General features: G+C 35.2%; 1 protein-coding gene across 2 annotated transcripts in view; it reads left to right on the forward strand.

Annotated features, from left to right (window-relative positions):
* Positions 1 to 17,288, forward strand: part of LOC113224983 (B-cell scaffold protein with ankyrin repeats) — a 227,903-nt gene that overhangs the window by 180,092 nt on the left and 30,523 nt on the right. Inside the window, exon 8 of one of the 2 annotated variants that reach the window (XM_026455025.1) lies at positions 10,317 to 10,400. The exons of the other annotated variant lie outside the window; for it this stretch is intronic. Within the exon in view, the coding sequence (XP_026310810.1) occupies positions 10,317 to 10,385 (69 nt within the window). The 3' untranslated portion in view covers positions 10,386 to 10,400. Of the gene's footprint in view, positions 1 to 10,316; positions 10,401 to 17,288 lie in introns of those variants that run through there. 2 annotated transcript variants of the gene reach the window in all.

A 17,288-nucleotide genomic window follows, 5' to 3' on the forward strand; every position in this document is an offset into this window, starting at 1 on the left:
TGCTTTGCCAGTGAACTGTGGCCAAACCAAGATACAAGGACAGAATCAGTATGAGAGGGGACTACAAAGTCACAAGACAAAAGACAGGGATATAGGGATGCCTTAATTAGAACCCTAATGCAGTCAATCTAAGATACTCTCTAAGCCTTGATTTCCTCAAATGTAAAATGAGAATACTAATAGAACCCACTACTTAACATTGCTGGGGGACTTAATGAGATATTATGTAAAGCTCTTAGTATAGTTCCTGGCATGTGGTAAGTTTTCAATAAAACTATTATTTTATTGTGTATATAAATATATGTTAAACTCTGAAATAATGTTTTGAACAACAGAGAACAGAATTATCCCTTAGTATGGGAAAAGAACATACTATGCCTCTATTTTCTTATCTACATAAAAAAGTAATAAATACACAAGATCAGCATATTAGATTTAAAAATACAGGATAAACGTACAGGAAAATGTCCATCAAAGTGCCTCTCATTACACAAGCACTCAGTGTTAATTGAAATTGAGCCTAAATTTCTTTATAATAAGTACATGTCACTTATCAAAGTTACATTATAGAGAAAAGAAAAGAGTAAGAATATAACCCGCAGGAGAAGCCTTGACCTATCTAGGATCACATTGTCTCAAGAGCATCTTATTTGTTTAACTATGGGCAAGAATGCCTATAAACTACATTTAGTTTAAGGAAGTAAGTGTTGTGTGTATGTGTGTGTGTGTGTGTGTGCATGTGCCTACACAAATGGGACCCTAAGTAATATCATTTCTGGTGCTTCTCAGATTGCTGGGCTCCTTGCCTCTATATGAACTAACTGATAAAGTTAGCTGAAGGATATGACTGGCTGGATATGCTGGTAGAGGTTTTCTACTATTATTCTGTTTCTACTTTCTTACATTAGTAGCTCTAAAATATATAAGCCACACAAGACAGGCAATTACTATTAAATTTAAGGAAGATGATTGTTACAATATACACTGTGGGTAAACGTTTGAAGAGTAAAGAGGTACTATATGCATATAAAAACTCTACGTAAATTTCTGAGATTCTGCAGATTTAAAGAGAACTAGAATCTAAATGAATAAAATTGTTGAGAATGGAAATTATCCAATGAGTCCTATCACCATTTGGAACATCACTCCTAGCTGAGTGCTTCAGGAAGGAGACCATTCTCTTATGCATGAATTTTCAAATGCTCTTTCTTTGAAAACCAAATCTTTCCAAATTTACTTAATTACAGTTTCATATTGGGAAAAATTCATAACAAACATAAAGTTTAAAAAACGTGAGTTCCACTCTTAAATGTAAGCTGTACATAATGACTTCCTTTCAAAGAGTAAAGTTTGAAGGGAGTGGTGGAGATCACCTTCACAGTGGAAAACCTGACAAACACTACCTCAGCCAGATGATCAAAGATAAGATGAAGAATGATGAGTCATGTTGATAATATGTAACATTGATCTCTTGAGGTCTTCCACCCCAAAACTCATAACCTCAGTCTAATCATGAGAAAAACATTAGACAAGTCTCTCTGGTTAGACAATACCTGGCCAGCAGTCCTTAACACTGTGAAAGTCATCAAAGACAAAGAAACTGTCACAGACAAGAAGATCTTAAAAAGAAATGACAACCGAATGTAATGTAGTATGCTGAATGGGACCTTGGAACAGGAAAAGGCCATTAGGTAAAAACTAAGGAAATCTGGGTAAAATATGGATGTTAATTAACAGTAATGTATCAGGATCGCTTTGCTCAGCTTTACGAAGTTACTGTATTTATGTAAGATGCTAATAACTCATTTTTATTTTTATACTCAGAACCCATTTAGATTTATACAATTAAAAAAATCAAGAATAAGTAGAAAAATGTGAAGCTTATATAATCATCCTTGAGCTCAGCTATAGCAAGCAAATGTCCATGTGCTGTTTTACTATATTTTCCTTGATAATAAAATGTGTGCCTGATGGATGATTTTAAGTAATTATCTGGTTGCTGGGTCATATACTCATGGCTTTTACCTATCAAATAAATAAATAAATAAAATTGCAGACGTAAGTATTAGAGAAGAGTAAGTCTTCACTTGATGTTGTTGATAGGTACTTGGAAACTGTGACTTTAACCAAATTGATGTACAGCATGTCATTTTGTTCAATGTTGTTTTGTTGTAACATTGTTGAGAAAAAAATAAAAATATCTCGGTTATATGTTTTTTCACTTAAAGTAGCAATTTCCAAGACCCTATTGACACCATTGAGAATTTATTGTAAATCAAATCTAAGTAGGCCTTTGTGTACTAGAAATGGTCTAATTACTGTGACTACCTATGTTTATCTTAAGAGTGAAGTTTTCTAAACACAACCACCACCTCATGCATGCAATAGATTTCTCTGCTGTCACTGGAAAATAAAACTTAAGCAAAAGGACATTTATTTTAGTAATTCAATAACTGTTACGATGAACATAGTAATAACAATAGAAATAACTATTATTTATTGAGTTCTTAGTCTATGGTTATAATTTGGTAAAACATCCATTATATTGTAGACTCCAAGAAAACAGAAATTTAACCTAAAACATTGGCTCATAATAGGTACTTAGTAAGTACTTGGCAGATAAATCAGTGCCAGACCTTGATTACAGCAAATCCATGAGGCAGGAGTCGTATGCTGGGCATATTAGCAAAAGAGGCATGAGAGCTGTTAATAAACTTTTTCACAGTTAAGCAGTGGCAAAGTGGATTTTCAAATCCAAGACTTGAGTCTGTGCCCTTACCACACTCCAGCACTGCTATGCCCCATTCATGCCAGGAGATAGTAGGATACAATTAATTTAAAAAAAAAACAATAATTTTGACATTACCAGCTCTTTTTCTGTCATAAAAACCAACAGAAAATAACAAATATCCTTGCAGTAATGATTAATGGTCAGTGAGAACTAGACAAGGGCTTTTGCCAACATCTGCACCAATAGAGGGCACCCTACACCTATGTAAACAGGTGAAATGGTAAAGGTGGAGGTGAGTCAAGGTTAATTCTTACACCAAAGCTGAGACAATGGAAATGAAATGAAAAGAGAAATCGTATTACCTGAAACTTTGCCATGTGCAAGAACCCTGGGAGTGATCGTGCTCTTTCATCCATAAACTTGATGTTTATTTAGCTGAGAGCAAAGATAGCATAAATAATAGGTAAGTAGTGGTTGAAATGTTCCCAACTGTTTTTTTCCATCTCTTGTCATATTTCTAGATAATGCTTTCCACATAACACTTAATGTTGAAACAGTGAACAAAAAGTAATTTTCCCACAACTGAGACATCTCTGTTCTTGATCAATAAATATCAAAATTAGTATATGGCAGAATTACATGGAGAGAACAGACTGACTTGAAGAAGTATGTAGAACTAGTTATTGTAGTACTTGGAAATTTTGCAGCAGACTTGCAACACTGCGTCATTGCTTGCTTTCTGGATCTATTTAGTAAAAAAAAATCAAGTGCTTTAAAGTAGAGTGCACAAAAAATTATGGTACTGAGTATCTTTCTACTGGTACAATTACCTCACATCCTGACTTGATGCTCAATTCACTGATAGTTCAATTTTCATATGAATTTGTAAGTTGTGACTTTTCTTTTAAATGCAGAAATTGCCTTCTGGAAATCTCATGGTCTCAGTGATATTTTAACTAAAACCCCATGAGTCATGAGCTTAAATTTTATTGTCATTTGATATGTTTTATGAAGATAAGATAGTACATATATTGCATATTGTGCTTAATATTTCTTATACCTTCACTTATCTTGTACCTCTTGCCTTCTGTGTTTGTTTTCTAGGGCTGTTGTAACAAATTACGACAAACTGAGTAGCTAAAAGCAACAGAAATTTGTTTTTTCATAGTACTACAGGCTAGAAGTCTGAAATTAAGGTGTGTCTGCAAAGTTTGTTCTTTCTGGAAACCTGAGGGAGAATTTATTCCTTCCTCTCTCCTAGCTTCCAGTGGTTAGCAGTAATTCTTGACATTCCTTGGCTTCCAGCTGCATTGCCTCGGTCTTCACATTATGTTTTCCCTGTGTATGTCTCTGTGTCCGTGTCTTCACAAGGCTCTCTTAAAAGGATATCGGTCAATGAACTGAGCACATTCTCATCTGGTATGACCTCATCTTCATTTGATTACATCTGCAAAGACTCTATCTTCAAATAAGGTCACATTCAGAGGTACTAGGAATTAGGACTCCAGCATACCTTTTAGGAAGAGACAGTTCAATTTGCAACATGTTGATCAGGAAACACCACTTAGTAGAAATAATCAAGGTGATTTTTATATTCTGGAATAGTTAGTGTTCATTTGTGGAGTCTTGCTCTTCACATTTAGCAAGAAGATCCAATCTAAACAAAATCCTGGTAAACATTAGTAGGCCTAGAAAAGGTGTTCGTAAACCCCATGGTACCAGAACTCTCTTGTGTCAAGTAGCCATGCAGTGAGGTGATTGGATTGATGAGGGAAGAGACATAGCAAGCACTTGGGGGGCTGGCATGCTGACAAAAAAATGTACCAATATAATAGTAGGGAAAAACATACACCCAGGAGCTTATAGTCATGGAATTTTGTGGATTGTTCTAAGTTGATTGTTATCACAGTTTGCCAACATGCCATCATTTTTCTAAGTAGAATTTTTGAAAACCATGTGCAATTACTGAAACATAAGTATTTTATTTAATGTTACACACACACTGAAATTACAAAGGGAGGAAAATTTGTGGTTCACTAAAAAGGAATCTTTTACTGCTAGATGAGACAGCAGTTTTGAGCACCATAGGAACATTTTCCAAATTTTTGTTCGTTTTTCTCAGAGAGCAAGATACGGTTTGTAGAGGCAAACATTAGAAATATAAAGGTCAGTGATAGGTAGGCATGAGTTATATTAATTAATGAAAATAAAAAAATCTTTCTTAACGAAGGATTATGTTCATGTATTAGTTCTGTGGGCATAAACTGTGCAGTCCTCATTTACAACTCATAAAAGCTACAGTGACAGGTGCTGTAGAAAGGGGATGACAGATTAGCTGTTGCTCATGCGAGCAATGAAGCAGCAAGAGAGAACACATTAGACCAAGCGAGCAGCCAGAAACAGCAATAAAATCATTACTAAGAGAGATGATATGGTTAACACGGGAATATGTATCTTTCTGGCACTGGCATTATATTTACTGGTGTACCACACATTCAGATAGAGTGTTCAAAAGATTCATTTCTGGATTGAGATAAGAAAAAAGAAATTTATCAGGTCTTAGACTACATCTCTTTCTTGTCTCTCAGTGTTGTTGACATAACTTGATTTTCATTTCCTAGTGCAGTTTAGATGCCCTTCCTTCTATCTATAATACTGCCACATAGTTAAAGCCAGTGTCTTTTTTTTCCTTTGAAGCCATGAATTATGCCACTTAAGTTGTTATTCCATCATATAAAACAAGACAAATGATGTCCTGTATATTATTCTACCATCAACCTCTTGAAAGATAATGCAGCATAGTTATGTAACAGAAATTTTATACTAGGTTTCTTGCACAGGGGAAAATTTTCTCCTTAATGATCGTTTCCTTGGTTAAAATTATTGATATAAGATCATTGACATTTTGAGTTGTAAAATTCTCTAAAAGTCCCATGTAAAAATCTATATTTATTGAAAAATAAGCTAGAAATTTGTTTCATAGTAACTTTAGCTTCATGATTATGAGTCTATGCTTATATCCGAGTTCCATCAATTAACCATAAATGTTTCCTGAGGCAAAGCACTCTGTTTCTTACTCTGTAAAATGGGCACAGTAGTGTAGTGTTTATTTATATCTTGTTGTGGAGATTAAATGAAATAATTGGAAATAATTGATGTAAAATATACAGCACAATATTTGTAAGTGACAGCTCAGTAACTTTCAACCCAAAAAGAAAAATAAAATATTTCCAGAATTAGTGTTTTCAGAATAACTCCTATAGATTTTTTAGAAAATGGCACTACCCTTTTCATTAAATGTACGATTATTTTAAAATAGACTTTTCTATGTGATCTTTTGGAAATACAAGAAAATATAATTTGGGACTCAAAACAAGGAAGACTGCTCCTTGACTATGTTTTTTTGTCACTGGAATGTTTGAGCAAAGGCAGGCAGCCACCTGTTGGACTCCTGCATGGAAAAAAAAGCGAACTAAGTGACCTCTACTTCCTCAAGGCTCTGTCCTGTATTTCCATGGAAACTGGGCATATCATTTTGTTTCTTATCATATCTCTGCCCTCAGAAAATTCCCACTATGCAGGCAATTTAATACTACCCCATTTTGTGTTTTGTTTTTTATTCTTTTTAATTATGGTTTGCAAACTCAGAGCAGAGGGTTAAAATAAAAGATCCTCGCTCATCCAAAAGTCCTAGACATCATCTATTTCAGGCTGTTTAGGCAGTCCCCTTGGTAATACCCCAACCTCTAAAAGCACGTCACACTGGTAACAAATCTAGAATGTGGCACTTGAAGATAATAACCAGACCTGGAGAAGTGCCAGGCTAACTATGAAGCTTAAGCTCTCTGCTTATCTGGAGAGGAAACCAAGAACATTTCAGCACTCACCCCTCATCCTCAGTTCCCACCTTGCTCTGCCTTCCTGACTATGTAGAACAAAGAGAATAAAGAAATATGCTCACTTGAAAAGTAAAGAAACTGATTGATCATTTTGTTTGTTTGTTTTTTCTCCTCTTGGGCATAGAATTATATAGAAGGGAGAAAGCTCAGGGTCCTCCTAGTACAGATAGAAAATTGACAATTTAAGGAATGCAAGTGACTTACTGAAAATCAGATAATTTAAAAATAGGGTCCTTGCAAGAACCCAGTTCTCTTCATATCTTGATCTTGCCCAGGCCTCGCTGCTGCCCAGTACAAAAAGATTATGCCCATCATCTCCTTCCTAAGCTCCTATGGCCTTTTTTCTTTTCCTATGATAGTATGGCAAGTGAATCCGTTCCCTTCTATCAATTATAAGCTTACTTTCACCAGAAAACATACTTACTAATGAGAAGATACAGAATCTCCTTTAGTTTTGTATTATTTTGCTCAAAGCAAGAAATGCCTTTGCTCATCTAACCTGTCTAAGCCTTATCTCTGCATTTTACCTTTCTTTAGGTTAAGTAGTATGGCTGCCTTGGTCTCAGCTGTTCATCCTTTCCCTCCTTCAGTCTCATAGCCACTCTTTCAGGATTCCATAGACGGGGAATATTACTACTTAGCTTTCTTACCTGTCTTCCTATGGCCCCTAGGTCCTGTTACTTACCATTGAAATGGGCTTTATTCTTCTAAGAAGAAGCAAACCACTCTCTTGTGATTATTTGGGCTCTACCAGACAATATCCCCTCCCAGAAGAAGCCACTATTTGGGTAACACACAGCCTTTTCTTGATTGAATTCTCGTCTATGAGTCCACAAAGTCTCATGAGCTTAGGGGAAGTTTATATATCATCAAGAAAATACTGGTTGAACTCATCCTGGAAACTTAGAAGGGAAAATTATTGAGACACTGTCCTTCCACTTTTTGAATATTTCCAAATTATATGAAAAATTTGACAGCATTTCAATTTTCCACTTAAAGTGAGAAAAAGTTTTGCGTTTTACTTAATTTATTAAGCTTTGTTTTGAAGATCCTGATGCTGTAAGCATAACTGGAAACACAAACTTTGAAGCCAAACTTCTTTCTCCACTCTGTGCTTGTGAAAACTATCTTTAGGTTTGTTATTTAGACATCAATATTTGTTTATACTTAACCATCTATTTATTATCTGATATGTGCTAGCCACTATGCTGCGTGTTTGATTTACTGAATCCTTACAATAATTCTGCAAGACAGACACTACCATCCCCATTTTATAGATATTTTTTTAAACTGAAACTCAAAGTTGCTACATAGTTTTCCAAAATGAAATAGTAAATTAAATAGCTGGGATTTAAAAACAAGTCTGAGATTAAAACCCATGCCCTTTTTACTATCATGTTACAAACACTTTTTTTTTTTTTTTGTCTTTGCTTTGCAGACTGCCCCCCATACGTTTTTTGCTTAAAATATTTCTTGCTATTTGTGGTAACTGGATGCCAGCTTGGCCCATCTGGTGCTATTTTTCCAGAATTTCAGAGGACTACTTTTCTATTCAAAGATATACTTCATCATTTCCTTAAAACATTTATTGTGCTCACCTGGCAATGATCACTCTACTAAGGCCACCTTGCTGCAAACTGAATTCTGATGAGCTAAGCATGTGGACATAAGGATGTCAGCAGGATCCCAAGCAATTGTGTGGATAATGAATACTGACATCCATCTTCTCTACACATGCTCAACTCGGCAGAGTTCTTGATGCAGCAAGTGCTGCTTTACTGCTAGCACAGTGGCTGCAGTCCAAAACTCTAGTGGTAGACTGAATGACAGTGCAGGTATTTTGGGAAACTCTTAAACACCTCAACTAGCTGAGAATGTAGATGATCAAGTCTTTGAGAGGATTATGTGAAAGACTTATGTGTGTTGATAATTTCACTTTGGTCTAAAAAACTTGTGAATTGTCCTGTAAAATCAGCTCTCCCATATGGATTCATGATTATGGCAGAAAAATTAAAGGCAGACGCTATGCACCAGGGAAACCTTACTTCCAGCTGAAGATGTTTACTTTCAGTGCTAAAAACTATTATTATTCTGCTTCCTAGAGAGTAGTAGTAGTAGTTGCTGTTGTTGTTGTTTTGAGACAGAGTCTCACTCTGTCACCCAAGCTGCTGGAGTGCAATGGTGCAATCTCGGCTCACTGCAACCTCTACCTCCTGGGTTCAAGCGATTCTCCTGCCTCAGCCTCCCAAGTATCTGGGATTACAGGTGCCCGCCACCACACCTGGCTAATTTTTGTATTATTTGTAGAGAAGGCATTTCACCATATTGGCCAGGCTGGTCTTGAACTCCTGACCTTGTGATCTGCCCAACTCACCCTCCCAAAGTGCTGGGATTACAGGCATGAGCCACCATGCCTGGCCCTAGAGAGTAGATTTCTGATGTTCTGATGTATACAGACAAGGAAAATTGAGATAGGACATTTATTTGGAATTTGAAAAATCAACTATAGCATGAAAATGCCCACAATGCCAAGGCAAGGCTAAAAGTTTAACAAATAGTGGCAATATCCATACAAAAATTATAAAAGTATCATAAGAAATTTCTATAATATATTCACCTGTGTTATCTGCAAGTACCTTTAGCAATAATTGGAAAGGCAGTCTTATTGGCGAGTTAATTAAATGTGGTCAGTCAGTCTGCAGAATGGAAGTGATGCCTGCTCTCCCGGAGTTTCTTTGATCAAGCCTGGAGGAGCAGAGATTCATCTGTTATGAGCTAGGTTGACAAGAAGAAATCGTATGTGGCTAAACTGCTATACAATTTTTTTTAAAACACATGAATTATGGTTTAAGGTGTCAGAGAATTTAAAGTTCTGTATCCTCTGTCCCAAGTAGCACTCAGTGTCATTTTTAGAAAATGTGGTCATTACCTTCCCTGATGTCATCCGCAAGCATCAGGATTCTGACACTGACCCATTTATGTTAGAACAACAGGGACTTGAGAAACGGGTGAGCGTACTCCTTCACTTTATGGAAGAAAAGCATGAAGTCCAGATGAATGATTATAGGCAGATCTAGAAATAAAACCTCCAATTCTCATTTATCATTCCTTTTATTTAAAAAACTAGGAGGGCATTTTTACTGGAAATCACCCAATTACCATAGTCCAAAAATGCAAGTGGAATTTAAAAAGGGGACCCCTGTGTGCACAGCACTACATTGACTTGTAAGGAAAATGGATGAAAAAATTTGGGTCATCATGGCCCTTCTGCCTAAGGACCTTATTCTATACTCAAGGTAGATGTAGATAATTTATAGTCATGTACAAGTTAAAAATTGATAAGGTAAGATTAAAGGACAAAAACAGTAAGAATGATTGGTCCACTGAGAGATTTTTGTCACTTGGTTAAGAATACTAGAAGTCACAATGAATTCTTTATTGATGTGTGTTATCAACTCACAAGCAGAGTGTTTGACAATTATGCAGCTAATTATTTAGTGGGCAGTGGGGAACTAGAAAGATCTGAAGTGGCTACAAGCTGAGAGAACATGTAATGGAGAACTTATTAGGGGGTAAGCAGAAGAAAAGGGAAATTGTTTTTAACTGTGGTGAAAGAACATGGAGATGGTTAGTGGCATCTGTCTTCCTCATCTAATTCAAAGCTTTCTTTTCATTGTTTCATCTAGCTTTGCTCAGACATCCCAAAACATCATGAATCAGTAAGCAATTTTAAAAGCATAACTATATGCCATTAAGTCATCAACAAGTTAAGTAACTGTTTAATCCATATATGTAAGGAGCAAAGACTGAGAGTAAAGCAGCAGAATTTTTAGCTCTGCCTCTTCTACAAACAAGTTCACTGATTCCAGGTAAGTCACCTCTCAGGTTCTCAATTTCTCCAAGATAGAAGGAATTAACTAGATGATCACTGAAGCCTTTTTTAAAAACCATCTTACCTCCATCTTTCTGACTTGAGAAGCAAGAGAAAAGGAGTTAATATTGGTCAGATGCTGAAAATATGTGAGGGGGAAATAATAATGTTCCTTCTAAAATCTCCTTTCCCAGTTTTTGATCACTGATTTAGGATTACATGGAAAAACATTATTGGTCAGTAAATGCAAATAAAATTATTGAGTGGAAGATATGCAGAGGTGAATCTAAATTATTTCATAACAAACAGAATTATATTGAGATTCTATCATCAGTATGCCATATTTAAGGAAGTTTTGATTAGGTGGACACACATGTTTAATAAAATGGTGACAGTGACATCATTCTTGTGAGAAGGAAAAGTCAGCGTCAGCCATGTCCAGGTTCTCATGTTACTGACTGAGCCTATTATTGAGTGTATCCTTACTAGCTTACTCAGCCACTCCAGGGAGTCTCAAACATGAAGGGCCACTGGCACTAAGCTGCCAACTTGGAAAGGACTTGACAGATTCAATTTCCTGATGAGTGAAATCATATTTGTTTTGGTCATTCTTCTTTCATTTAACTGAGAACATTTCTGCTTTTCTTAGAATCTTAATCCTCCTCATTGTCAGTTTCCCTGTTTTTCTTGTGATCACATTGGTTTTACTGTCAAACTATTCTTTTGAAGTCATTTATTTTAAGGAAATTCTACAGCAAATAAATAAAACTTTTGAAAGTCAGCTTGCTTTTGGTGAAGAAGGAAACCAAAGGTTTCGGATAGATTAGAGGAATGTATCTCCTATCATTTATGTTCTTTACTAAAGAGAGAAAGTAAATACAACCCTTGCAGTGCTATTTAAAATATTGTCATCTTTTGCCTTACCCTTTATCTCTCAGCTCTATCCAATGGGGTCCCTTAAGGATGGGGAGCAATTTACCCTGCTAAGTGTTGTACTGAAGTGTTTATTGAACAAATTTGAAAATGTTTAGGTAAGCCTATAAGTGCTTACTTATATAAGTTCAGTCACCAGGGATAATTTCACTGTCATTGCTGTTTCATTCTTCTCATTTCAGTTCATTTTTTGGTGCCTCCCTGGTGAAATAATTAGAAAGGTTACAAAGCAAGCTGGAGATATAAATCAAATGTATTGGGTGCTATCACGCAATCCCTTGCAATCTGTCTTTTCTTATCACATATTCCTGGAGATTGTTCTCTCACAAATTATCAATAACTCCATGTCAATCACCTTTGCTCAGATTTCCTTCTGATGAACTTCTTCTCATAGCAAGTGACATGGTTCACCCCCTTCAGACTCTCCATCTTAGCCCCACAGCATCACACAGACCAAGTTTTCCCCCATTGACTCTGATTCTCTGAGTCTTTATCCTTTTCCTGTCATTCTCTTCTTGCCTAAACACAGGCATTGTCAAATCTTTTGCCTTTGGGCAATATTTCTTTTCTGTTTTCTCTACCACTGGAAGCTCCTCCACTGTGATCAAACTTTCATCTTTATGTAGATGACCCCTAATATTCATGTCTCCCAAACTCTCCACTGACCAAAATTCTCTTCCAATCACCTGCTTAACAAATTCATCAGTCTGTTCTATTGACATTTTAAAGTGTAGTTCATCATCTTCAAGGCACTGCTTGCTCCCCTTTCCTTCTTTCTTTTATTAGTTCTGCTATTTTCCCTGTCATCTGAAGTTGAATGTTACTTTTGAAATGTCTTTGATTCTTGTGTTTTTCCACACTAGCCTTAACCAATTAAAACCATGCTGTAAGGAATATTCTGCAATATACATTCATTTCTATTTAAATATATGGTCAATATATTTTAAAAATATTTTAATGGTTGTATAGTGTTCTAGTATGGTACTTTCTTTAATCTCTTGTTGGTATATATTACATGGTTTCCAGACATGTTTTATTAAAAGCAATGCTACAATTAGGTCATCATTGATATATGCATTTGAAATTGCTGCATCTAAAGGTATTATAAGAGTTAAATTGTTAACATACTGTCAAATTAAGCCTCAAAATGTACAAATTTGCCCTTGTTCCAACAGTGCATTTATTATACATACATTCTCTGGTAATTTAAAATATCATTTTGTGTCCCAACACATATGATGATTTTTTAATCATTTTGGACTTGCGGTATATTTCCATTGATCTTTACTAAGATTTTCACCAGTGCCATACAATCTTTATTTACTGAACTTTATAGCACTTTGATATCCACTTAGGCATATCCCCTCATATTAGTCTTTCTTTCCAAAAGCTTTATGGCTATTCTAACACTTCTATTCTCCCAATAAAATTTGGGCATTTCTAAGACTGTATAAGTTCTCCTGCACTTACAACTAACAATTAATATTTTTATTTACCTGTATTAAACTTACATATTTTGGACATCATTACAAAATGAAATCTCTCCATTCAGAAACAAGATATTTATTTCTCCAATTATTTTAACATCCCTCAACCATATGTATAATTTTCTTCATGTTGGCCTTGGACACTTAACAGAATCCTCTCTAACAACATTGTTGTTTACACAAATGCCATTTTTATTATATTTTCTAACTGGGCATTAATAGCCAGCTTTTGATATTGCCTGTTTAATTTTAGATGAAAAATTGTTTGTGTGGATCTACTACTCAACCAAAGTATACTATTTATTCATTACTTCATTTAGGCTTCCATATTTTTTATTATCAGATTTCTGTGTTATTTTAATTTGAGATACAATGCTTTTCAAACCTTAAGCACAACAGAAACAATTTTCACTTTGAAAGAAACACATCTTAAGCCAAATCATTTACCCGAGGGCTTTTCTCGCACCTGGTACTGAATTGACCCTTCTGTATCTGTGCACTCCATCCACCTGCAAGGCCTTTCCCTCACTTCTCCATTTCAGTCTGCCAACAATCTGTCCATCCTTCAATTTCTATCTTTTCCAAAACTACTTTTCTGATAACTTTAATGTCGTTTTAGTTTTTCCTCTGCAGAAACCTCTTCCTACATTGACAACTCCAATAGCATTTTTTGTGTGCAAATCATTTGATATGAACTATTAGACTGTATATGAGTTGGAAGTGGGAACTATCATTTTGTCATCTTTACATCTTCTGCAGCATGTAGTGCTGCTTCTTCATATGTTGTTAAAGAGCTCAATATATATGCTTTTATTCAATCGAATACATCAAGTCTGGAGCCTAGAATCTTAGCTAAGGGGTTTCATTTTCTATTCATTCCATTGCTCCCTATTAATCATGGATGGACGAAAGTCTGATGGGCCATCCGTCACTGATGGGGTCAACGGAACATGGGGGAATTGGCTTCTTATGTTCTTAAAAAAGATGCTATTTCATTTCTTCCTGATGGATAATACTGCCACTTTACCTTAAACATGCACCATCCCACAGCCCCACAGAAACAACAGAATTCTGAAAAAAAACATAACTGATCTATAGAATTGGAGTTGTAAGTGCTTTCTCTCTGGCTGTTAGAATGTCCTACTTCGGGAAAAAAAGTGTTCATTTTATTTTTATAATTTAATTTTACATTTCATAGGTACATAATGTTATTTTGTATTACAGTTTTAACTAGTATGTACCTTGAAGTTCAATTATGAAACTTAAAAAATCCATTTATATTAAAAGCTATACTAGGGTGTCATTTTTCACAAAGGCTCCTTATTAAATGACTTATTTACTGAAACGATTTTTTCTTCTTCCTTAGGGATGGAGAAGCTCAGCTATTTTTTCCATTAGAGCTGAGATTAACTTAAGATAAATTAAAGAGAAGTATTCTAATGAAAGAACAGACACACAAAATACTGACCTAGTCCTATGTCTAATATTTGAAATCCCTCTCCCTTTTCATCTGCACTTTTACTCAAAAACAGAAAAAAAGAATTTTTAATCTGAAATGATAGACACTTTGAAGTCCAGAAGAAACTAAGTGCCTTTTACCACTCTCTGTTGCAATATTTCTACATTTATAACAACCTAAATTAAAAAATAGTGACACAAAACCAGTATACAAACTACTAGGCCTGGATTCAAGCAAATGTGACATGCAGTATTATAAACCCTGGATAATGTTAAAGCCTGTGTCTTCTTAATTAAAGAGTACAGTACCATTAGAAAAAAAGTTTGTCTTATATCTAAAGGGTATTTCAAACTGGTTTTATTTATCCTAACTTTTGTCACTTAAAACAGCATCCTGGCTAAGACACTGAAAAAAATAGGCATACATCTCTATGAAGGCACGCACAGTGCCTGTAAAGCAATAGTCTTTATCCTGTGTGAACCTCAAGTCTCAGAATGTAGTTCCTATTATATCGTAGTATTATGGAACTTCTCTGCAAAACCCACAGCTCTCATATTGGTTGTACATCCACTGAGGTAGGCCTAAATGCTTGGGTACCACTGAGTTTTCTATTTGCCAATATGTTATATATATTCCAGTAATTCCCAGTAGTTGTACTGATATAACCTTTCTTCAGAAATTTTCATTTGATAATAGTGTGAAACATGCCATACTATGCACTTTGAACTAATTAATAGCCTTATGATATTCAGGAAGGTTTGATAATCCTCTTGTCTCCATAGTCAATGTCTGTTCACTTTGTGGCTTCCTGCTTAACCAAACCCAAATGAAGTTAACAACATAAAATGCCATGAGAACATTTGTTTTATCAGAAGTCTTTCTTAACATAAGATTACTGTTCTTACTCATTTGCTCTTATGTTCTATTAGATTGGCTTATTGATTTTTTAAAATCTTATTGATTTAAAAAAAAAGTGTATTTTTTGTGAATAACTTCAAGGAGGCTATTCAAACACAGTATCTGTAACCAAATCCTTAATGGCTTATGCTGTTTTTCCTTTTTCTAACAAACATTTTCTCCATCTTCCCCTCCTCTTCCTTCTTCCTTTTTACAAAATGGAGGATAAGATGTAGGGAAGCTTTTAAAAAATACCTGATTTTGGTTTTAGAAAATTTGTATTAAGCCTCTTTCAATGCCAGGGAGCACGGCATTGGTTTGTTATCTATGAAAATAATAGTTAGACCACAAGTGTGTTATTTGTTGTCAATAATAATAATAATAATCAATTGTTGAATCTGGTTGTGATAGACATCTTGGAGAGTAGTTAATGTAAGTATGGTTAGTGCAATTTTTGAGTTTTTACAGGCTTCTAAAAGGATAAAGAGGAAGAAAAGCGAGTAGTTTCCCATTTGTTTATCAAGGACTTATGCCTTTTAATTCAAAGATAATTAATTAGACTTTGATTTATAAATAGATTGGAACCTCAAATTATTGTTGACTATTGCTGCTCTCAGACACATTTCAAACTATCAGCCACCTCATGCCTTGGCTCCCAAGTGAGAATAAATCACATGAAAACAACTTCAAGGATAAGAAATATTTACCAGTGGCCAGGATGAGAGACTTGGGATTTGGGCTTAAGACCCATAGTAAGTTCAGGAAGCAGCATATCTTAAACTAACCTTGGTAACACCTGGATTTCAGTACATCTGACTCCCAGCCAAGGAGACTGCTGAATACACAGCTTTTCTGTGACAACCTTTCTCTAAATCAGAATAACAGTGCTCATTCATCCAGAAGGGAAATTATTCAAAGTTGTCACAAGGAAAACAAACATTTTCCAAATGTCTTAAATGAACCAGAAAGCATTCAAGATAGTTTTACTCAAGTTAGTCCAATTTATTAGACATTAATTGAGCACTTACTGTATTCAAGGTAATATGTGTACTGCTTTTAGGAGAAGTAAATGAGTGGAACTGAAATGTTGCCATCAAAGGGGTCACAGTTAAATGGGAATCATGTTTTCTAAGCAATTACTGTGTGAGACATTGTTTTGTCTTTTGCATGTGTCAAATAATTTATTCTAACAATAGTCATATGACATCAGTACTATTGCAATTCTCATTTTATAGATGAGGGAACTGAGACATAGAGAGTCCAAGAAAATTGCAAAAGGATATTAAAAAATTTAGATCCAGGATTCATGCCCAAGTTTATGGCTCCAGAATTCACATCACAGTCTGTTCTGTCTCTAGAGAAAGAATTACAATGGGATGATGTCTGTGTAGAAAATTTGAAAGGTACAGAGCAGCATATAGAAGGGAATAATAGATGTAAACAAACTGGGAAAGGGGGTGTGGAATAGGTATTTAGTGAAAATAAATACATGGGAAGTTCAGAGAAAATTATGTTCAATTCAATAAACTCACCAGGTCTCGTAATTTATACTAACTTTGTTGCTTTTTTACTGAAAAAAAACATGCTCTGAAGGATTTAAGGTCACACAGCTCATATACAGCAGAATCAGGTTTCATATCCCAGACTTTGTGAATTCCACTCTTATGTGCATCTTCTTTTGGATTAAACCTTAACTTAATTATTACTCCCAAGAAAGAAACAATCTGAGGTAGCAAGTATGAAAGGTAACATGGGAAATAAAAAGAAGAAGAGTATTAGAAGAAGTGAGGTTGAAATTAAACAGCCATATGGAAATGAAGGACTTTTAGGATGACTGAGAATAAGATTCAACAACATAAAACTTAACTGTGTTCAATCAACCAGCTGCAGTAACATAGAATTAGAAGAAGCAAGAGATGGGAAAACTCTGACTGAGTCTTGGCATAGAAGGAACAGGAATCTCTAGTAAGTGAGAGAAAACATATGAGTCTCTGAAGGAGGGAAGAAAATG

The sequence above is a fragment of the Piliocolobus tephrosceles genome, chromosome 3 (assembly GCF_002776525.5).
Source record: "Piliocolobus tephrosceles isolate RC106 chromosome 3, ASM277652v3, whole genome shotgun sequence".
NCBI classification, from domain to species: Eukaryota; Metazoa; Chordata; class Mammalia; order Primates; family Cercopithecidae; genus Piliocolobus; species Piliocolobus tephrosceles.